This window comes from Oncorhynchus gorbuscha, linkage group LG25, assembly GCF_021184085.1.
Source record: "Oncorhynchus gorbuscha isolate QuinsamMale2020 ecotype Even-year linkage group LG25, OgorEven_v1.0, whole genome shotgun sequence".
In the NCBI taxonomy this organism is placed as follows: Eukaryota; Metazoa; Chordata; class Actinopteri; order Salmoniformes; family Salmonidae; genus Oncorhynchus; species Oncorhynchus gorbuscha.
Genome location: NC_060197.1, coordinates 46,239,308 through 46,261,917, shown reverse-complemented (window position 1 = coordinate 46,261,917; position 22,610 = coordinate 46,239,308). Strand labels below are relative to the sequence as shown.

General features: G+C 47.4%; 1 protein-coding gene across 1 annotated transcript; it reads right to left on the bottom strand.

Moving 5' to 3' along the window:
- Nucleotides 1-853: 853 nt before the first annotated feature.
- LOC124014187 (putative transcription factor Ovo-like 1) lies at nt 854-21,315 on the bottom strand. Its single transcript, XM_046328945.1, has 5 exons — nt 20,747-21,315; nt 12,339-12,601; nt 11,722-11,877; nt 9,739-9,883; nt 854-2,042 (listed from the first exon to the last, which is right to left on the bottom strand). Exons 1-5 carry the CDS (start codon nt 20,844-20,846, stop codon nt 1,711-1,713), a joined length of 996 nt encoding a protein of 331 aa, XP_046184901.1. The 5' UTR covers nt 20,847-21,315; the 3' UTR covers nt 854-1,710.
- Nucleotides 21,316-22,610: the final 1,295 nt, after the last annotated feature.

Sequence of the window (22,610 nt, the reverse complement as noted above, 5' to 3'; positions counted from 1 at the left end):
ATACAACACAAACAGACCTGGGACCAGGCTATAGTAGAGTGGAGATGGCTATACAACACAAACAGACCTGGGACCAGGCTATAGTGGAGGGGAGATGGCTATACAACACAAACAGACCTGGGACCAGGCTATAGTAGAGGAGAGATACAACACAAACAGACCTGGGACCAGGCTATAGTAGAGGAGAGATGGCTATACAACACAAACAGACCTGGGACCAGGCTATAGTGGAGTGGAGATACAACACAAACAGACCTGGGACCAGGCTATAGTAGAGGAGAGATACAACACAAACAGACCTGGGACCAGGCTATAGTAGAGGAGAGATACAACACAAACAGACCTGGGACCAGGCTATAGTAGAGGAGAGATGGCTATACAACACAAACAGACCTGGGACCAGGCTATAGTGGAGGGGAGATGGCTATACAACACAAACAGACCTGGTACCAGGCTATAGTGGAGGAGAGATGGCTGTATAGCACAAACAGACCTGGGACCAGGCTATAGTGGAGTGGAGATGGCTATACAACACAAACAGACCTGGGACCAGGCTATAGTAGAGGAGAGATGGCTATACAACACAAACAGACCTGGGACCAGGCTATAGTAGAGGAGAGATACAACACAAACAGACCTGGGACCAGGCTATAGTAGAGGAGAGATGGCTATACAACACAAACAGACCTGGGACCAGGCTATAGTGGAGGAGAGATACAACACAAACAGACCTGGGACCAGGCTATAGTGGAGGAGAGATGGCTATACAACACAAACAGACCTGGGACCAGGCTATAGTAGAGGAGAGATACAACACAAACAGACCTGGGACCAGGCTATAGTGGAGGAGAGATACAACACAAACAGACCTGGGACCAGGCTATAGTAGAGGAGAGATGGCTATACAACACAAACAGACCTGGGACCAGGCTATAGTGGAGTGGAGATACAACACAAACAGACCTGGGACCAGGCTAGAATAATCTCACTGTGCTTTTCCAGTATGAAAGTAGTAAATCTCTTCTGTAATAGTTGGATCCTTTCCAAGTCCTATTGGATATGAATGTAAACATGACCGGCACTTTGTTGCACAATCTCTTTCTTTCAACAGTCGTTGCAGTTGCATAAGACAAGGGTTATGGGTCAATTCCATTTCAATTGTACAGTTATAGTTCATTCAGAATGTAAAACCAAGTCCAAATTTTCCTCAAAAAAAGCATAGAAGAGCATTTGAATTACAGTGTATTTTATGAATTGACGAGAATTGAAAAGGAATTGAGCCCAACCTTGGTATTGCAGTAGATACAGCATCTTATAGTAGTACTACAGTGTACAGTAGTTGTGCAAAAGATTTCCCATAAACCACCATTTGGAACTTTCAGTAGTGTAAACCCCAAAACAAACATTGGTTATTTTCATCAATCAAATGCATAATAGCATTAAAACACACTGTATAAATTCATAGCAAAGTACATATTTAAATATATTAATCCCTTTACTGAATATATAGAGTTGTGTTTTTTTTTTGTACAGACAATCTACATCGGGAGGAGAGTTCCAGGTGAAACCTAGAATAATCTCAATCCTAATCTCAACAGGTCTCATATTTCAAATGGACGTTCCCTTAACGTTTCAGATTTACCCGACGACAGTTTCAACAGAGACAACCGTTGTATTCCTACCCTTCCCCTCTCCTTCAGCCCCTTCTTTCTACTGCACCCCAGACCCTGTAGTATCATCACTATCCTGGTCATTCGAAAGCGGCGACCCAGGCATCGACTCCTCCCCCTCTGCCCCTCTCCCCCCTTTCAGCCCCTTCCCCCTCAGGAAGGCGGAGTTGGGATGTAGGGCGTGGTAGTGTTTGAGCAGTGTATCCTGGGAAGGGGCGGTGTGGCCACACTCCTCACAGACGTAGAGTTTGTTGCGTCTCTCTTTATAGGCGTACTGCAGGGTCACACCGTGGATCTTCTTCATGTGAGACTCTAGAGAGCAGCGCTGGGTGAAGGCCTTGTCACACAGAGAGCACTTGTAGGGACGCACTCCTAGAGAGAGATGGAGGGAGAGAAGGGTTAGAGATGGAGAGAGAGGAGGGTCAGAGATGGAGAGAGAGAAGGGTTAGAGATGGAGAGAGAGAAGGGTTAGAGATGGAGAGAGAGAAGGGTTAGAGATGGAGAGAGAGAAGGGTTAGAGATGGAGGGGGAAAAGGGTTAGAGATGGAGAGAGAGAAGGGTCAGAGATGGAGAGAGAGAAGGGTCAGAGATGGAGAGAGAGAAGGGTTAGAGATGGAGAGAGAGAAGGGTTAGAGATGGAGAGAGAGAAGGGTTAGAGATGGAGAGAGAGAAGGGTTAGAGATGGAGGGGGAAAAGGGTCAGAGATGGAGAGAGAGAAGGGTCAGAGATGGAGAGAGAGAAGGGTCAGAGATGGAGAGAGAGAAGGGTCAGAGATGGAGAGAGAGAAGGGTCAGAGATGGAGGGGAGAAGGGTTAGAGATGGAGAGAGAGAAGGGTCAGAGATGGAGGGGAGAAGGGTTAGAGATGGAGAGAGAGAAGGGTCAGAGATGGAGGGGAGAAGGGTTAGAGATGGAGAGAGAGAAGGGTCAGAGATGGAGAGAGAGAAGGGTTAGAGATGGAGAGAGAGGAGGGTCAGAGATGGAGGGGAGAAGGGTTAGAGATGGAGTAGTCCTCCTCTCTACCAACTGAGCTATCGAAGGGTGACAAATGTAGTCAAACGCCATCCCCTAGATGGTCAGAGGTTCGGCAGAAGCATATGTTCCCTTTGAGAAATGAATCTGCTGAGTTTGGTGGTTTCTCGGAGCTGCTGAGGATTGCCCCCAGGTCTTCGTACTTTCAACTAATGCTCTATTCCTCTGAGCTACATCCCCTTAGATTGCAAGTAGTTGCATTTGGGAATAGACAAAAAGTGAGCCGAGGAATAAAATCGCTGTTTAGCTCCCTCACTGCGAATTGTCTTTTTCTCTCTCCCTTTTGGTCCAGTGGTTCAGATTCGGTTCTTTTACCACCGCGGCCTGGGTTTGATTCCCGCTCAGGCAATTACTTGATTTTGGGGAAACACTAGGCATAAGTCAAAATCTTGGCACAACTGCAGAAAAAGTTATACTCTTCTGAGTCAGGGATGGAGAGAGAGAAGGGTTAGAGATGGAGAGAGGAGGGTTAGAGATGGAGAGAGAGAAGGGTTAGAGATGGAGAGAGAGAAGGGTTAGAGATGGAGGGAGAGAAGGGTTAGAGATGGAGGGAGAGAAGGGTTAGAGATGGAGGGAGAGAAGGGTTAGAGATGGAGGGAGAGAAGGGTTAGAGATGGAGGGAGAGAAGGGTTAGAGATGGAGGGAGAGAAGGGTTAGAGATGGAGGGAGAGAAGGGTTAGAGATGGAGGGAGAGAAGGGTTAGAGGTAGAGAGAGAGAAGGGTTGGAGCTGGAGGGGGAAAAGGGTTAGAGATGGAAGGGGAAAAGGGTAAGAGATGGAGGGAGAGAAGGGTTAGAGATGGAGGGAGAGAAGGGTTAGAGATGGAGGGAGAGAAGCGGAATGAGAGGAGATGGAGTAGCACTAGGTGGAGAGAAGGGGAGTGGGGTGGGTGGTGGGTGGAGTGAAGGGTAGGTAGGGTGGAGTGAAGGGTAGGGGTGAGTGGTTAATGGTTGGTGTGGTGTATTGGTGAGTCTGTTCGGCTTTCTGTCCGTGCGTCCTACCTGTGTGTGTCCTACCTGTGTGTGTGTGTTCTACCTGTGTGTGTGTGGTCTACCTGTGTGTGTGTGGTCTACCTGTGTGTGTGTGGTCTACCTGTGTGTGTGTGTGTTCTACCTGTGTGTGTCATACCTGTGTGTGTTCTACCTGTGTGTGTCCTACCTGTGTGTGTCCTACCTGTGTGTGTCCTACCTGTGTGTCCTACCTGTGTGTTCTACCGGTGTGTGTGTGTTCTACCGGTGTGTGTGTGTCCTACCTGTGTGTGTGTATGTCCTACCTGTGTGTGTGTGTGTCCTACCTGTGTGTGTGTGTGTCCTACCTGTGTGTGTGTGTGTCCTACCTGTGTGTGTTTGTCCTACCTGTGTGTGTGTGTCCTACCTGTGTGTCCTACCTGTGTGTGTGTCCTACCTGTGTGACCTACCTGTGTGTGTGTGTGACCTACCTGTGTGTGTGTGTGACCTACCTGTGTGTGTGTGTGACCTACCTGTGTGTGTCCTACCTGTGTGTGTGTGTGTGTCCTACCTGTGTGTGTGTGTGTCCTACCTGTGTGTGTGTGTGTGTGTGTGTGTGTGTGTGTGTGTGTGTGTGTGTGTGTGTGTGTGTGTGTGTGTGTGTGTGTGTGTGTGTGTGTGTGTGTGTGTGTGTGTGTGTGTTTTCTACCTGTGTGTGTGTGTTCTACTTGTGTGTGTGTGTTCTACCTGTGTGTGTGTGTGTGTGTCCTACCTGTGTGTGTGTGTCCTACCTGTGTGTGTGTTCTACCTGTGTGTGTGTGTGTGTGTCCTACCTGTGTGTGTGTGTGTGTGTTCTACCTGTGTGTGTGTGTGTCCTACCTGTGTGTGTGTGTTCTACCTGTGTGTGTGTGTGTGTGTGTGTGTGTGTGTGTGTGTGTGTGTGTGTGTGTGTGTGTGTGTGTGTGTGTGTTTGTGTTCTACCTGTGTGTGTGTGTGTGTGTGTGTGTGTCCTACCTGTGTGTGTGTGTGTCTTACCTGTGTGTGTGTGTGTGTTCTACCTGTGTGTGTGTCTTACCTGTGTGTGTATGTGTGTTCTACCTGTGTGTGTGTGTGTCCTACCTGTGTGTGTGTCCTACCTGTGTGTGTCCTACCTGTGTGTGTGTGTGTGTGTCTCCTCTACCTGTGTGTGTGTGTGTCTCCTCTACCTGTGTGTGTGTCCCCTACCTGTGTGTGTGTGTGTGTGTGCGTGTGTGTCCTACCTGTGTGTGTGTGTGTGTGTGTATCTCCTACCCCTGTGTGTCCTACCTGTGTGTGTGTGTGTGTGTGTGTGTGTGTGTGTGTGTGTGTGTGTGTGTGTGTGTGTGTGTGTGTGTGTGTGTGTGTGTGTGTGTGTGTGTGTGTGTGTGTGTGTGTGTGTTCTACCTGTGTGTGTGTGTGTTCTACCTGTGTGTGTGTGTGTGTTCTACCTGTGTGTGTGTGTGTCTTACCTGTGTGTGTGTGTGTGTCCTACCTGTGTGTGTGTGTGTTCTACCTGTGTGTGTGTGTGTGTGTGTTCTACCTGTGTGTGTGTGTGTCTTACCTGTGTGTGTGTGTGTGTCCTACCTGTGTGTGTGTGTGTCCTACCTGTGTGTGTGTGTGTTCTACCTGTGTGTGTGTGTGTTCTACCTGTGTGTGTGTGTGTGTGTGTGTGTGTGTGTGTGTGTGTGTGTGTGTGTGTGTGTGTGTGTGTGTGTGTGTGTGTGTGTGTGTGTGTGTGTGTGTGTGTTCTACCTGTGTGTGTGTGTGTGTGTGTCCTACCTGTGTGTGTGTGTGTCTTACCTGTGTGTGTGTGTGTTCTACCTGTGTGTGTGTGTGTCTTACCTGTGTGTGTGTGTGTGTCCTACCTGTGTGTGTGTGTGTGTCCTACCTGTGTGTGTCCTACCTGTGTGTGTGTGTGTGTGTGTCTCCTCTACCTGTGTGTGTGTGTGTGTGTGTGTGTGTGTGTGTGTGTGTCTCCTCTACCTGTGTGTGTGTGTGCCCCCTACCTGTGTGTGTGTGTGTGTGCGCGTGTGTCCTACCTGTGTGTGTGTGTGTATCTCCTACCCCTGTGTGTTTTACCTGTGTGTGTGTGTGTCCTACCTGTGTGTGTGTGTGTGTCCTACCTGTGTGTGTGTGTGTGTGTGTGTGTGTGTGTGTGTGTGTGTGTGTGTGTGTGTGTGTGTGTGTGTGTGTGTGTGTGTGTGTGTGTGTGTGTGTGTGTGTGTGTGTGTGTGTGTCCTACCTGTGTGTGTGTGTGTGTGTGTGTATCTCCTACCCCTGTGTTTCCTACCTGTGTGTGTGTGTGTGTGTGTGTGTGTCCTACCTGTGTGTGTGTGTGTGTGTGTGTGTGTGTGTGTGTGTGTGTGTGTGTGTGTGTGTGTGTGTGTCCTACCTGTGTGTGCGCGTGTGTCCTACCTGTGTGTGTGTGTGTGTGTGTGTGTGTGTGTGTGTGTGTGTGTGTGTGTGTGTGTGTCCTACCTGTGTGTGTGTGTGTGTGTCCTACCTGTGTGTGTGTGTGTGTCCTACCTGTGTGTGTGTGTGTGTTCTACCTGTGTGTGTGTGTGTGTGTTCTACCTGTGTGTGTGTGTGTGTGTGTGTGTCCTACCTGTGTGTGTGTGTTCTACCTGTGTGTGTGTGTTCTACCTGTGTGTGTGTGTGTGTCCTACCTGTGTGTGTGTGTTCTACCTGTGTGTGTGTGTGTCCTACCTGTGTGTGTGTTCTACCTGTGTGTGTGTGTGTGTGTGTGTGTCCTACCTGTGTGTGTGTGTGTGTGTCCTACCTGTGTGTGTGTGTGTGTGTGTGTGTGTGTCCTACCTGTGTGTGTGTGTGTGTTCTACCTGTGTGTGTGTGTGTGTCCTACCTGTGTGTGTGTGTTCTACCTGTGTGTGTGTGTTCTACCTGTGTGTGTGTGTGTGTGTGTGTGTCCTACCTGTGTGTGTGTGTTCTACCTGTGTGTGTGTGTTCTACCTGTGTGTGTGTGTGTCCTACCTGTGTGTGTGTGTTCTACCTGTGTGTGTGTGTGTGTGTGTGTCCTACCTGTGTGTGTGTGTCCTACCTGTGTGTCCTACCTGTGTGTGTGTCCTACCTGTGTGACCTACCTGTGTGTGTGTGTGACCTACCTGTGTGTGTGTGTGACCTACCTGTGTGTGTGTGTGACCTACCTGTGTGTGTCCTACCTGTGTGTGTGTGTGTGTCCTACCTGTGTGTGTGTGTGTGTGTGTGTGTGTGTGTGTGTGTGTGTGTGTGTGTGTGTGTGTGTGTGTGTGTGTGTGTGTGTGTGTGTGTGTGTGTGTGTGTGTGTGTTTTCTACCTGTGTGTGTGTGTTCTACTTGTGTGTGTGTGTTCTACCTGTGTGTGTGTGTGTGTGTCCTACCTGTGTGTGTGTGTCCTACCTGTGTGTGTGTTCTACCTGTGTGTGTGTGTGTGTGTCCTACCTGTGTGTGTGTGTGTGTGTTCTACCTGTGTGTGTGTGTGTCCTACCTGTGTGTGTGTGTTCTACCTGTGTGTGTGTGTGTGTGTGTGTGTGTGTGTGTGTGTGTGTGTGTGTCCTACCTGTGTGTGTGTGTGTCTTACCTGTGTGTGTGTGTGTGTTCTACCTGTGTGTGTGTCTTACCTGTGTGTGTATGTGTGTTCTACCTGTGTGTGTGTGTGTCCTACCTGTGTGTGTGTCCTACCTGTGTGTGTCCTACCTGTGTGTGTGTGTGTGTGTCTCCTCTACCTGTGTGTGTGTGTGTCTCCTCTACCTGTGTGTGTGTCCCCTACCTGTGTGTGTGTGTGTGTGTGCGTGTGTGTCCTACCTGTGTGTGTGTGTGTGTATCTCCTACCCCTGTGTGTCCTACCTGTGTGTGTGTGTGTCCTACCTGTGTGTGTGTGTGTGTGTGTGTGTGTGTGTGTGTGTGTGTGTGTGTGTGTGTGTGTGTGTGTGTGTGTGTGTGTGTGTGTGTGTGTGTGTGTGTGTGTGTGTGTGTGTGTGTTCTACCTGTGTGTGTGTGTGTTCTACCTGTGTGTGTGTGTGTGTTCTACCTGTGTGTGTGTGTGTCTTACCTGTGTGTGTGTGTGTGTCCTACCTGTGTGTGTGTGTGTCCTACCTGTGTGTGTGTGTGTTCTACCTGTGTGTGTGTGTGTGTGTGTTCTACCTGTGTGTGTGTGTGTCTTACCTGTGTGTGTGTGTGTGTCCTACCTGTGTGTGTGTGTGTTCTACCTGTGTGTGTGTGTGTGTGTGTGTGTGTGTGTGTGTGTGTGTGTGTGTGTGTGTGTGTGTGTGTGTGTGTGTGTGTGTGTGTGTGTGTGTGTGTGTGTGTGTGTGTGTTCTACCTGTGTGTGTGTGTGTGTGTGTCCTACCTGTGTGTGTGTGTGTCTTACCTGTGTGTGTGTGTGTTCTACCTGTGTGTGTGTGTGTCTTACCTGTGTGTGTGTGTGTGTCCTACCTGTGTGTGTGTGTGTGTCCTACCTGTGTGTGTCCTACCTGTGTGTGTGTGTGTGTGTGTCTCCTCTACCTGTGTGTGTGTGTGTGTGTGTGTGTGTGTGTGTGTGTGTGTGTGTGTGTCTCCTCTACCTGTGTGTGTGTGTGCCCCCTACCTGTGTGTGTGTGTGTGTGCGCGTGTGTCCTACCTGTGTGTGTGTGTGTATCTCCTACCCCTGTGTGTTTTACCTGTGTGTGTGTGTGTCCTACCTGTGTGTGTGTGTGTGTCCTACCTGTGTGTGTGTGTGTGTGTGTGTGTGTGTGTGTGTGTGTGTGTGTGTGTGTGTGTGTGTGTGTGTGTGTGTGTGTGTGTGTGTGTGTGTGTGTGTGTGTGTCCTACCTGTGTGTGTGTGTGTGTGTGTGTATCTCCTACCCCTGTGTTTCCTACCTGTGTGTGTGTGTGTGTGTGTGTGTCCTACCTGTGTGTGTGTGTGTGTGTGTGTGTGTGTGTGTGTGTGTGTGTGTGTGTGTGTGTGTGTGTGTGTGTGTGTGTGTGTGTGTGTGTGTGTGTCCTACCTGTGTGTGCGCGTGTGTCCTACCTGTGTGTGTGTGTGTGTGTGTGTGTGTGTGTGTGTGTGTGTGTGTCCTACCTGTGTGTGTGTGTGTGTGTCCTACCTGTGTGTGTGTGTGTGTCCTACCTGTGTGTGTGTGTGTGTTCTACCTGTGTGTGTGTGTGTGTGTGTGTGTCCTACCTGTGTGTGTGTGTTCTACCTGTGTGTGTGTGTTCTACCTGTGTGTGTGTGTGTGTCCTACCTGTGTGTGTGTGTTCTACCTGTGTGTGTGTGTGTCCTACCTGTGTGTGTGTTCTACCTGTGTGTGTGTGTGTGTGTGTCCTACCTGTGTGTGTGTGTGTGTGTCCTACCTGTGTGTGTGTGTGTGTGTGTGTGTGTGTGTGTGTCCTACCTGTGTGTGTGTGTGTGTTCTACCTGTGTGTGTGTGTGTGTCCTACCTGTGTGTGTGTGTTCTACCTGTGTGTGTGTGTTCTACCTGTGTGTGTGTGTGTGTGTGTGTGTCCTACCTGTGTGTGTGTGTTCTACCTGTGTGTGTGTGTTCTACCTGTGTGTGTGTGTGTCCTACCTGTGTGTGTGTGTTCTACCTGTGTGTGTGTGTGTGTGTGTGTCCTACCTGTGTGTGTGTGTGTGTGTGTGTGTCCTACCTGTGTGTGTGTGTGTGTGTGTGTGTCCTACCTGTGTGTGTGTGTTCTACCTGTGTGTGTGTGTGTCCTACCTGTGTGTGTGTGTTCTACCTGTGTGTGTGTGTCCTACCTGTGTGTGTGTGTTCTACCTGTGTGTGTGTGTGTGTCCTACCTGTGTGTGTGTGTGTGTCCTACCTGTGTGTGTGTGTGTGTCCTACCTGTGTGTGTGTGTGTGTGTCCTACCTGTGTGTGTGTGTGTGTGTCCTACCTGTGTGTGTGTGTGTGTCCTACCTGTGTGTGTGTGTTCTACCTGTGTGTGTGTGTCCTACCTGTGTGTGTGTGTTCTACCTGTGTGTGTGTGTGTGTGTGTGTCCTACCTGTGTGTGTGTCCTACCTGTGTGTGTGTGTGTGTGTGTCCTACCTGTGTGTGTGTGTGTGTGTGTCCTACCTGTGTGTGTGTGTGTGTGTGTGTCCTACCTGTGTGTGTTCTGACGTGTCTCTTCAGGTCAAAGGTGTCGTTGAATCCTTTACCACAGTGGTTACACAGGTGTCTCTTAGTATCACTGTGACACTTCAGGTGTCGGTTCAACATCCTCTGGTACTGGAACACCTTCTGACACATCTGATGGGTTACACAGGAACAGGAGAGAGAGAGATGGGTTAGGGAGGAACAGGAGAGAGAGGTGGGTTAGGGAGGAACAGGAGAGAGAGGTGGGTTAGGGAGGAACAGGAGAGAGAGGTGGGTTAGGGAGGAAGAGGAGAGAGAGGTGGGTTAGGGAGGAAGAGGAGAGAGAGGTGGGTTAGGGAGGAAGAGGAGAGAGAGGTGGGTTAGGGAGGAAGAGGAGAGAGAGGTGGGTTAGGGAGGAAGAGGAGAGAGAGGTGGGTTAGGGAGGAACAGGAGAGAGAGGTGGGTTAGGGAGGAACAGGAGAGAGAGGTGGGTTAGGGAGGAACAGGAGAGAGAGGTGGGTTAGGGAGGAACAGGAGAGAGAGATGGGTTAGGGAGGAACAGGAGAGAGAGGTAGGTTAGGGAGGAACAGGAGAGAGAGGTGGGTTAGGGAGGAACAGGAGAGAGAGGTGGGTTAGGGAGGAACAGGAGAGAGAGGTGGGTTAGGGAGGAACAGGAGAGAGAGATGGGTTAGGGAGGAACAGGAGAGAGAGGTGGGTTAGGGAGGAAGAGGAGAGAGAGGTGGGTTAGGGAGGAAGAGGAGAGAGAGGTGGGTTAGGGAGGAACAGGAGAGAGAGGTGGGTTAGGGAGGAAGAGGAGAGAGAGGTGGGTTAGGGAGGAAGAGGAGAGAGAGGTGGGTTAGGGAGGAACAGGAGAGAGAGGTGGGTTAGGGAGGAACAGGAGAGAGAGGTGGGTTAGGGAGGAACAGGAGAGAGAGGTGGGTTAGGGAGGAACAGGAGAGAGAGGTGGGTTAGGGAGGAACAGGAGAGAGAGGTGGGTTAGGGAGGAAGAGGAGAGAGAGGTGGGTTAGGGAGGAAGAGGAGAGAGATGGGTTAGGGAGGAAGAGGAGAGAGATGGGTTAGGGAGGAAGAGGAGAGAGATGGGTTAGGGAGGAAGAGGAGAGAGATGGGTTAGGGAGGAAGAGGAGAGAGGTGGGTTAGGGAGGAAGAGGAGAGAGGTGGGTTACGGAGGAAGAGGAGAGAGAGGTGGGTTAGGGAGGAAGAGGAGAGAGAGGTGGGTTAGGGAGGAAGAGGAGAGAGAGGTGGGTTAGGGAGGAAGAGGAGAGAGATGGGTTAGGGAGGAAGAGGAGAAAGAGATGGGCTAGGGAGGAAGACATGGAGACAGATGGGCTACAGAGGAATAGATGGATGGATTAGAGATGGAGGAAGATGAGAGATGGTTACAGAGGAAGAGAAAGATGGATGATTAGAGATGAGTAAAGAGAGGGTGAAAGCTCTTCTGGCATAGCAGATAGAAAGATGTAGAGAATGGGTTAGAAGGGAGAGGAGGATGGAGACAGGGATGGAGAGGGGGATTGAGACAGGGATGGACAGAATGGGTTAGAAGGGAGAGGAGGATTGAGACAGGGATGGAGAGAATGGGTTAGAAGGGAGAGGAGGAGTGAGACAGGGATAGAGAGAATGGGTTAGAAGGGAGAGGAGGATTGAGACAGGGATGGAGAGAATGGGTTAGAAGGGAGAGGAGGATTGAGACAGGGATGGAGAGAATGGCTTAGAAGGGAGAGAGGGATTGAGACAGGGATGAGAGAATGGGTTAGAAGGGAGAGGAGGATTGAGACAGGGATGAGAGAATGGCTTAGAAGGGAGAGGGGGATTGAGACAGGGAAGGAGAGAATGGGTTAGAAGGGAGAGGAGGATTGAGACAGGGATGAGAGAATGGGTTATAAGGGAGAGGAGGATTGAGACAGGGATGGAGAGAATGGGTTAGAAGGGAGAGGAGGAGTGAGACAGGGATGGAGAGAATGGGTTAGAAGGGAGAGAGGGTTGTGACATACCTTGCACACAAATGACGCCTGAGCACCTGTCCCTGACTTCGTTACTGTGGAGACCAGGGCAGTAGGGGACGTCGTCAAGGAAACAGGTGTGGTGATTTCAGGGATGGAAGGCTGGGGAGGTATTGGAATCTGACTGGGTAGCTCACCTGTAGTCACCTATAGAAGAGACAGAGATAAAGAGAGAAACATGGAGAAAATGGGATTAAGAGAGAGAGATGGAGAAGATGGGATAAAGAGAGAGAGATGGAGAGAATGGGATAGAAGAGGGATTGAGAAGGAGAGAATGGGATAGAAGAGGGATTGAGAAGGAGAGAATGGGATAGAAGAGGGATTGAGAAGGAGAGAATGGGATAGAAGAGGGATTGAGAAGGAGAGAATTGGATAGAAGAGGGATTGAGAAGGAGAGAATGGGATAGAAGAGGGATTGAGAAGGAGAGAATGGGATAGAAGAGGGATTGAGAAGGAGAGAATGGGATAGAAGAGGGATTGAGAAGGATGGGGTGAGAGAGAATAAAAAAAGTTGGTCACCTGCGATAATTGGAGTCTTATATTTTCAGGAAACCAAACACGATTACATAACTAAAAATACATTTTTTTTAAATACCTCAGTCACTCACCTTGATTTTGGAGCGGACATAGGTACTGCTCTGTGCCCTCCTCTTCACCTCTAACCCCGTGACCTCTAACTCCCGACCAGGGCTCTGGGGTTGACCCAGCACCGTGCACGAAGGCATCTCCGCTGTAGGGGTCATCACGCTGCGCACCGAGTGTGACTGTGTGTATTTGGTGTATTCGTAGTGCGTCGTCGTGGCGAGACAGGGGGCGGTCTCTGCTGGACTGGCTTCAGTTTCCTCCAATAAGGGCACGGGGAAGACAGACACTGAAACGGACAGAGGGAGAAAGGATCCGATATAAGAATATATATAAGATATAACCTAAGAATTGTATTTATTATGGCACAGTCACGCACACTAGAAGGACAGAGAAAAAGTTGAAGATAAGAGCGTGGGTGGTGTCTAATTGTCTGTTTAAAGTATGACAGAGAAGGCCCATGCCACACACACAGTCTAGTTACCGTTGGACCAGTCTGACCAGCCAGTCCAGAGACACAGGTTGGTGCTATTACGCTCCTTAAACACACACACACACACACACACACACACACACACACACACACACACACACACACACACACACACACACACACACACACACACACACACACACACACACACACACACACACACACACACACACACACACACACACACACACACACACACACACACACACAGTATATGTGCCTCACTGCTCTGTGTGCACATGTGTCAGTAGCAAAGGTTACTTATCCTATTCAATCGGTTACATACAACCTCTATTAGAAACACAGAGAAATTGTAAAGATTCACCGATGCCCATCGGTCACCGATTCAAATGCTTTAGACGCAAGTGCATCGGTCCTCGTCACCCCCCCACAAAAAGAAAAACGGATCCGTATAGCACGCGTCGGTCAGGGGAAAAAAACGATTCAAACTCCCATCTCCGAAAATACCTCTCATCTTTTGTGACAACTGATTCAACTGCGTTGACAAGACATGGGATCTATAAGTCATGTTATATGCTGAACAACTCCAGGTAATATCAGTAGCCTTTGTCAAACTGAGCTCAGCTTCGCATGCTGACCAATGAGAAGTAGACGACCTGTTCCTGATCACCTTCAGCATTCAAAATATTAAAATGGCAACGCGTGATATTAGGCTTTATTAGTTGAGTGACAACCGATGTCATTCTCTCTCTCTGTCTCTCTCCTCTCTGTCTCATAGCTCTCTCTCTCTCTCTCTCTCTCTCTCTCTCTCTCTCTCTCTCTCTCTCTCTCTCTCTCTCTCTCTCTCTCTCTCTCTCTCTCTCTCTCTCTCTCTCTCTCTCTCTCTCTCTCTCTCTCTCTCTCTCTCTCTCTCTCTCTCTCTCTCTCTCTCTCTCTCTCTCTCTCTCTCTCTCTCTCTCTCTCTCTCTCTCTCTCTCTCTCTCTCTCTCTCTCTCTCTCTCTCTCTCTCTCTCTCTCTCTCTCTCTCTCTCTCTCTCTCTCTCTCTCTCTCTCTCTCTCTCTCTCTCTCTCTCTCATAGCTAATTTCTAAGCAATAAATATTTATACATTACTAGCTCAAACTCTTAATCTGCAAAAATGACTGATTACTGATTTATTTTACCATTATTTAACTAGGCAAGTCAGTTAAGAACAAATTCTTATTTTCAATGACGGCCTAGGAACAGTGGGTTAACTGCCTGTTCAGGGGCAGAACGACAGATTTGTACCATGTCAGCTCGGGTAACCTTGTAACCTTGCTAGTCCAAGGCTCTAACCACTTGGCTACCCTACCACGTCTACACTCTAACCACTAGGCTACCCTGCCACCTCTACACTCTAACCACTAGGCTACCCTGCCACCTCTACACTCTAACCACTAGGCTACCCTGCCACCTCTACACTCTAACCACTAGGCTACCCTGCCACCTCTACACTCTAACCACTAGGCTACCCTGCCACCTCTACACTCTAACCACTAGGCTACCCTGCCACCTCTACACTCTAACCACTAGGCTACCCTGCCACCTCTACACTCTAACCACTAGGCTACCCTGCCACCTCTACACTCTAACCACTAGGCTACCCTGCCACCTCTACACTCTAAACACTAGACTACCTGCCTCCTCTACACTCTAACCACTAGGCTACCCTGCCACCTCTACACTCTAACCACTAGACTACCCTGCCTCCTCTACACTCTAACCACTAGGCTACCCTGCCACCTCTACACTCTAACCACTAGACTACCCTGCCACCTCTACACTCTAACCACTAGACTACCCTGCCACCTCTACACTCTAACCACTAGGCTACCCTGCCACCTCTACACTCTAACCACTAGGCTACCCTGCCACCTCTACACTCTAACCACTTGGCTACCCTACCACGTCTACACTCTAACCACTAGGCTACCCTGCCACCTCTACACTCTAACCACTAGGCTACCCTGCCACCTCTACACTCTAACCACTAGGCTACCCTGCCACCTCTACACTCTAACCACTAGACTACCCTGCCACCTCTACACTCTAACCACTAGGCTACCTGCCGCCCCCTGCTGCCCCACTGATAGTGGTAGCGGGGTGGTAGATGGCTAATTCACCCTTACGGCCCTAATCTGATAGTGGTAGATGGCTAATTCACCCTTACGGCCCTAATCTGATAGTGGTAGATGGCTAATTCTCCCTTACGGCCCTAATCTGATAGTGGTAGATGGCTAATTCTCCCTTACGGCCCTAATCTGATAGTGGTAGATGGCTAATTCTCCCTTACGGCCCTAATCTGATAGTGGTAGATGGCTAATTCACCCTTACGGCCCTAATCTGATAGTGGTAGATGGCTAATTCACCCTTACGGCCCTAATCTGATAGTGGTAGATGGCTAATTCACCCTTACGGCCCTAATCTGATAGTGGTAGATGGCTAATTCACCCTTACGGCCCTAATCTGATAGTGGTAGATGGCTAATTCTCCCTTACGGCCCTAATCTGATAGTGGTAGATGGCTAATTCTCCCTTACGGCCCTAATCTGATAGTGGTAGATGGCTAATTCTCCCTTACGGCCCTAATCTGATAGTGGTAGATGGCTAATTCTCCCTTACGGCCCTAATCTGATAGTGGTAGATGGCTAATTCTCCCTTACGGCCCTAATCTGATAGTGGTAGATGGCTAATTCTCCCTTATGTCTGCTCAGGTGCCTACATAGTAAATACATACACACACACACACACACACACACACACACACACACACACACACACACACACACACACACACACACACACACACACACACACACACACACAGCAGATTTGAATTTAGAAGGGAAAACTAATGTGTTTATACAGCAAATGCTAGTGCATCACATCACATCCAACCGAATTGATTTGTTTTCTAATCAAACCGAATCGGTTCATAGTGTTTACGTTCCCAAGCTAGAAAACCAAACAAACGTTGCTCAAACGGAAGGGAGAACGAACAAAGTCACTGACAACAACCAAAACTAAACAGGTGGGGTTTTAGGAGGGGTTCTTAAAAGACACTCATGGGGGGTGTCGACTGGAAGTTGCCTAGCAACAACAACTGGAACCTGAAAGACACCCACCACCGCCCACTAAATTCACCCTGAAGACGAAAACAAAAAGGAAAAAACCCACACCAAACTTAAAGACAGGAAGCAAACCAAAAAACTGGAGCAAAACATAAACAGAGAAGATCAGATAAAGGATTGTTTGTCTAGAAAATAAAATAGGGAGAGACAACTAAATGCTTGAACCAGTGGTGGAAAAAGTACCCAATTGTCATACTTGCCTAAAAGTAAAGATACCTTATTGAAAATGCATCAAGTACAAGTCACCCAGTAAAATACTACTTGAGTAAAAGTCTAAAAGTAATTGGTTTGAAATATATTTAAGTATCAAAGGTAAATGTAACTGCAAAAATATATACGTAAAAGTAAAAATTATTTCAAATTGCTTATATTAAGCAAACCATATGACACAATGTCATTTTTATGTGTCTACAGATAGCCAGAGGCACACTCCAACACTCAGACATAATTTACCTATACCCAGGGGCACACTCCAACACTCAGACATCATTTACAGATAGCCAGGGTCACACTCCAACACTCAGACATCATTTACCTATACCCAGTGGCACACTCCAACACTCAGACATCATTTACAGATACCCAGGGTCACACTCCAACACTCAGACATCATTTACAGATAGCCAGGGGTACACTCCAACACTCAGACATCATTTACAGATAGCCAGGGGTACACTCCAACACTCAGACATCATTTACAGATACCCAGGGTCACACTCCAACACTCAGACATCATTTACAGATACCCAGGGTCACACTCCAACACTCAGACATCATTTACAGATAGCCAGGGGTACACTCCAACACTCAGACATCATTTACAGATAGCCAGGGGTACACTCCAACACTCAGACATCATTTACAGATACCCAGGGTCACACTCCAACACTCAGACATCATTTACAGATAGCCAGGGGTACACTCCAACACTCAGACATCATTTACAGATACCCAGGGTCACACTCCAACACTCAGACATCATTTACAGATACACAGGAGCACACTCCAACACTCAGACATCATTTACAGATAGCCAGGGGCACACTCCAACACTCAGACATCATTTACAGATAGCCAGGGGCACACTCCAACACTCAGACATCATTTACAGATAGCCAGGAGCACACTCCAACACTCAGACATCATTTACAGATACCCAGGGTCACACTCCAACACTCAGACATCATTTACAGATAGCCAGGAGCACACTCCAACACTCAGACATCATTTACAGATAGCCAGGGGCACACTCCAACACTCAGACATCATTTACAGATACCCAGGAGCACACTCCAACACTCCAACACTCAGACATCATTTACAGATACCCAGGAGCACACTCCAACACTCAGACATCATTTACAAATGAAGCATTTGTGTTTAGTGAGTCCGCCAGTTGAGAGGCAGTAGGGATGTTCTCTTGATAAGTGTGTAAATTGGACCATTTTCCTGTCCTGCTAAGCATTCAACGACGACATTTGAGTGTCACGGGAAATGTATGGGGTAGAAAGTACATTATTTTCTTTAGGAATGTTGTAGTGAAGTAAAAGTTGTCAAAAAATATAAATAAAAAAGTACAGATACCCCCCCAAAAACTACTTAAGTAGTACTTCAAAGTATTTACTTAAGTACTTAAATACTCAAAGTATAAGTAAGTAGTACTTCAAAGTATTTTACTGAAGTCCTTTACACCCCTGGCATTAACTCTCAAGTCAACTTATGCAGTGGGCCAGCCACTCTTAAATATCACCTGGGCCAGCACAGGTGAAAAACTTTTGGACTAACGAGATGGACAAGCTAACACAAACTAACGAGGTGACACCCAATTGGCATGCCCTACGTGCTAAAAGTCCAACCTCAAAACCTAAATGAAAAAAATAAAAAATAAATCTGTAACATACTAAAATTGTATCGATAAGTATGGAATGGTCTTGAAAGGTAATGATGCACATCCTTAGTTACTATTAATGATATTTGATCAGGGACGTTCCAATTTGACTACATTACAAACACCTAGAGCCAGTAATTGTTGAAGTAAGTGTGTGTGTGTGTGTCCTGTAAAATCAGTAATGTTTATTTTTTACCACAAATAAATATTTAACTCGGAAAATCAGTTAAGAGGAAAAAAAATCTCATTTTCAATGACGGCCTACCCCAGCAATTGGGTAGGGACTCCCATCAGGTCGGATGTGGTACAGCCTGGATTTGAACCGAGACTGTAGTGACACCTCTTACACTGAGATGCAGTGCCTTAGACAGCTGTGCCACTCCAGAGCCCAATGAATAGTAGAGCACACAATGAATCTGTTGATTCTATAACAGGTCAGGAGACAATCGGATAACTCGCAAATCAACATGCAAATTTATGAGAGCGAGAGCCATTGTTTTGTGTGGGTCATAACGGTATCCTTCCCGGTCGTCATATAGGAATAGGATGAAGTTGCGTTTAAAGTACCCGTTTTTTTAATGGCTCAACTGAAGCCATATTTCACTTTAATTAAATGATAACACACACACACACACACACACACACACACACACACACACACACACACACACACACACACACACACACACACACACACACACACACACACACACACACACACACACACACACACACACACACACACACACACACACACACACGATTAGACATGTTGGTGAGTTAATCTCGAGCTGTTTGCTCACCCCTCCCTTCTACACCAGCGCCGCGCGACTCCAGGCGAACAATGACCGTTCAGATATGATACTGATGATATTCGAAAACCTGGTCCAATCTCGTCTTTGAAAAACGAATTTATGCTATCTAACAGTCTGAAACTAACTGTTTTTTTTCGAGAAGTACATTGTTCAGGCCCACTGTAGACCTAATATAATTATATAAACTAAAAATAGTTTAGAACCTCGCGTGCAGAGAGACAGACAGAGAGAGAGAGAGAGAGAGAGTCAACAATAGATCGGACCGTAATGCTGCAGTGTGCTGTGTTTGCTAAGGGTGTATGCCCGTGTGTAGGGGAGAGGAAGGTAGTAGCCTAGCTGTAGTCCGTTACTTCACCCAGCATCTACTGGCCTAAACATTAACCAGAACGCGGGGACGCGCACACACACAAGCTTCCCGCGCACTCAAGGAATATTTATTCTACCCAAGTTTGCACAGGCATTTATGCACCGGGTTATTTCTCAATTTGAAAAAAAAAATATTTCCTGTTCTCTTTATTCATCGAAGCTATAAAGTTTAAAAAAAATAATAATACAATAGCTACTAAGCAAAGACGTTTCATAGTTTGTCTATTCTACACTTATATAATTATCTTGCTCAGAATGATTGGAGAGAAATGTGTAACCTAACCTATGCTAAACGGGTAACGGTGATAAACGCCACGGAAGCATTGTTTGGACAGTGATCACAGCTGTAGTTGGAGTGACAAGTCGAGGCGGTGGGGCAGGCAACTTCACATAGCTGGATAATAACTAGGCTACTAGTGTTGTCACCTGAACGCCTGCTGTTGTTTTGGCGCTTCACCCCATAACCTCAAGTTTAAATCTTTAGAGGTAAATAGCCCTTGATTTTAAAATGGTTTCATAAAAACGTTTTACACTAATCAAATAATGCACATCATCAAAAACAACTTACTGAGAGGTTTTTTTTGTTTGTTATTCAAACTGTTTTTAATGTTTAAAAAAAACATTAGTTCAGGAAGTGAATTCTAATCTACCGGTTAGTTTCAGCACCATAGACCTTTAAAGGAGGTAAAGGGTAATGATTAAAAGTTAACGGTGGTGGAGGAAGGGGGTCTCTCTCACACACACACACACGGGGGGGGGGGGGGGGGGGGGGGGGGGGGGTAAGGGCAGGGAGTGGCTGAGTAACCCGTTAGGTTCAGTTATCTGATACCACAGCCCCTAACAATAAAAACACCCCAGCGGCACAATGGCGATTGTTCTCAAGATCGCGAAAGAGAGACATACACTTAAAAGTACGTTGAAATTTGCATGGAGGAGATGCAATCGGTGTGACTGGTTTGTCATCAAAGGCTGAATTGGAGGTTAAACCTTCCTCAAAAACAGTGGCAAGTATTCGGCTACTGTGCAGACTATGACTAAATAAATATAATTAATTTTAGACTGCATGGCAAACAGTTGACATGCCTATCTGTTCTAGTCTACACAGTAGGACTACATTGGCAATCTATTATTGCAAATCAAGATCCACTTGTTTTATGAAGGAGATTAGGCTGCCTATAGGTCAACCAAGGCACAGTCACGATATGACAGGCCGTATGTATGGGTGAGGTAGATTGGGGCAGTGTTGCAACCGTATTCACACCCTCGCCAACAAGGAAACTACTCGGGTCTGAAGGTCGGACCGAAGGAGGTGTAACGGTGTCGTGGTTATCTTTGTGGCAAAATGGGAACAATGACACGCTATAAATTGGGCCTTGCCTGTTCCAAGGCAATATGTCAACACTGAAACACATTAGCCTACCTTAAGACAGAAAAAGTTAAATAAAATCACAAAGAAAGTTGTTAAAAGTTATCTTAGCCTATGATTTATCCTGGAATATGGCCTAAAATGACATTATAAAAAAAGTTGCCAAAACTTCCCTGCCGGATCGCCTACTCTTTTGGATACATAATTGTAACAGTTTAAGATTGTGAGTTTAACAACAACAAAAAACCGTTTCAATGTATCATGAATTATAGCCTAAAAATTATTTAATAATGTCATGGAACTCTGATTTCCCGTTATTTTATTCTGTGCTGCTGGCCGTGCTCCACCGAAACAAAATGGTTCATTAACGGAACACCATCCTCGAGCTCTCTCACCTGGTATATATACGTCCCCGCGCTCGTCGTCTGGCAACTCGCTCCAGTTCCGCTTATAGGGCGAGTATCTCGCCTTCTTTACCAGGAAGGCTCGCGGCATGGTTGTTTTTTTACGGTTAAACTGTCCTCTTCGGTCAAGTTTGTGTAGAATCAATACGCTCCAGGTAAACTGGTGAAAAAAGTACTTCAAAAAATATACCTTCCACTCGTGAAAGAAAAAAAACGGGAAGGATCGTTCCCTTCTGTTTCTTCCCGCAGTCCTCCCTCCTTTCTGTTCTCCACCTCTACAACAAACTTTGTAGCTCCGCAGTTTCAGTCTTCTATCCCGTTTTTCTTTTCTGTGCGTGTCCGTTCTTTTTCTCCCCAAGCCCACACACTCCACAAAAACAGCAATGCCGTCGCTTACAGGTGAGTTATCTTGTTCAGGTGTCCCCGTACTTCAAGGTTACGTTCTATTCCTCGACTTAAAGTAACGGGAGTTTGTCAGGTAAGACTGCTGATATTCCGATTCAGCGCCACGCAACACGGTGAATTCAGAGGTTGGTCCATGCACGACACAGGTAGGCTAGTCCTTTCCTTTATTCAGGAAGCACAGGTACCAGCGCGCATGCGCCACAGACATAACGGTGACAAACCAAACCTGGGTTAGGCTACTACCTGTTCGACCGGTTTCTTCTTTTTCTACTCACTCCCTCTTTTTCCATTCAGCTTCACGGTGAGAAGGAGAAGAAGGGGTAGAAAATATATTGGAAAATGGAGGGGGTAGGTAGGTTAGAGAACGACATGAGAGAAATAGTTAGTTAGGGGGAAGAGTTTTTGGCGTAGTGATGCACCGGTACACCTATAGTGTGTGTGTGTGTGTGTGTGTGTGTGTGTGTGTGTGCGTGCGTGCGTGCGTGCGTGCGTGCGTGCGTGCGTGCGTGCGTGCGTGTGTGTGTGTGTGTGTGTGTGTGTGTGTGTGTGCGTGCGTGCGTGTGTGTGGTGGTTAGAGCATTGGGCTGGTAACTGAAAGATTGCAAGTTCGAATCCCCGAGCTGACAAGGTACAAATCTGTCATTCTGCCCCTGAACAAGGTAGTGAACCCACTCTTCCTAGGCCGTCATTGAAAATAAGAATTTGTTCTTTAACTGACTTGCCTGGTTAAGTAAAGGTTAAATATATATCTCAAGCACAGAAGGCCACAGCCAACAGAGGCTGCACATTGACATGCTCTTACCAACATAATTAGTGGGCGTTGAAACTACATTGGAAACTTCCATATCATTTGATTATCATAATACATTACATGTACCCTACACCTTACCCTCAGGAGGACAAGATTATAGGCCTGCATGTTTGAAAGATCCCTGTAATCTCTGTCAGGTATATAGGAAGGACCATTAATCGCCCTCAAATGTGTGTGTTGTCCCCCCCCCCATCCTACTGTGTGTTTACAGACCCCCACTGTTAACCATTATCCCCTTGTCTCTCTGATTTGTCCCCCCCAGGTCACCCCCTACCCCCACCCCCGACCACTCAAGCCCCTACAAGACACCTCTAGCCCTTCACCCTTCTGAAACACCTGAAACCAAAACAGAGAGAGAGCAAAATAGAACATGAAGGGGGAGATTTAAAGAACGAAAATAATGTTTGTTTGTAATTTCTTCATTGATAATTGAACGATAGCTATTGTTTCAGTATGGGAGGAGGTAGAGTGGGGGAGGAATAGAGAGGGGATAACAGAGGGAGGAAGAGAGAGTGAGAGAAGGAAGAGAAAGAGGGTGTGTGGAGATATAGAATGAACGGTATGCTGTCTGGGCTGTTGGAGTGGTTTACGCCTCCCTCATCCCCCTCTCTCTTGCTTCTCTCCTCCTTCCTTCTCTCT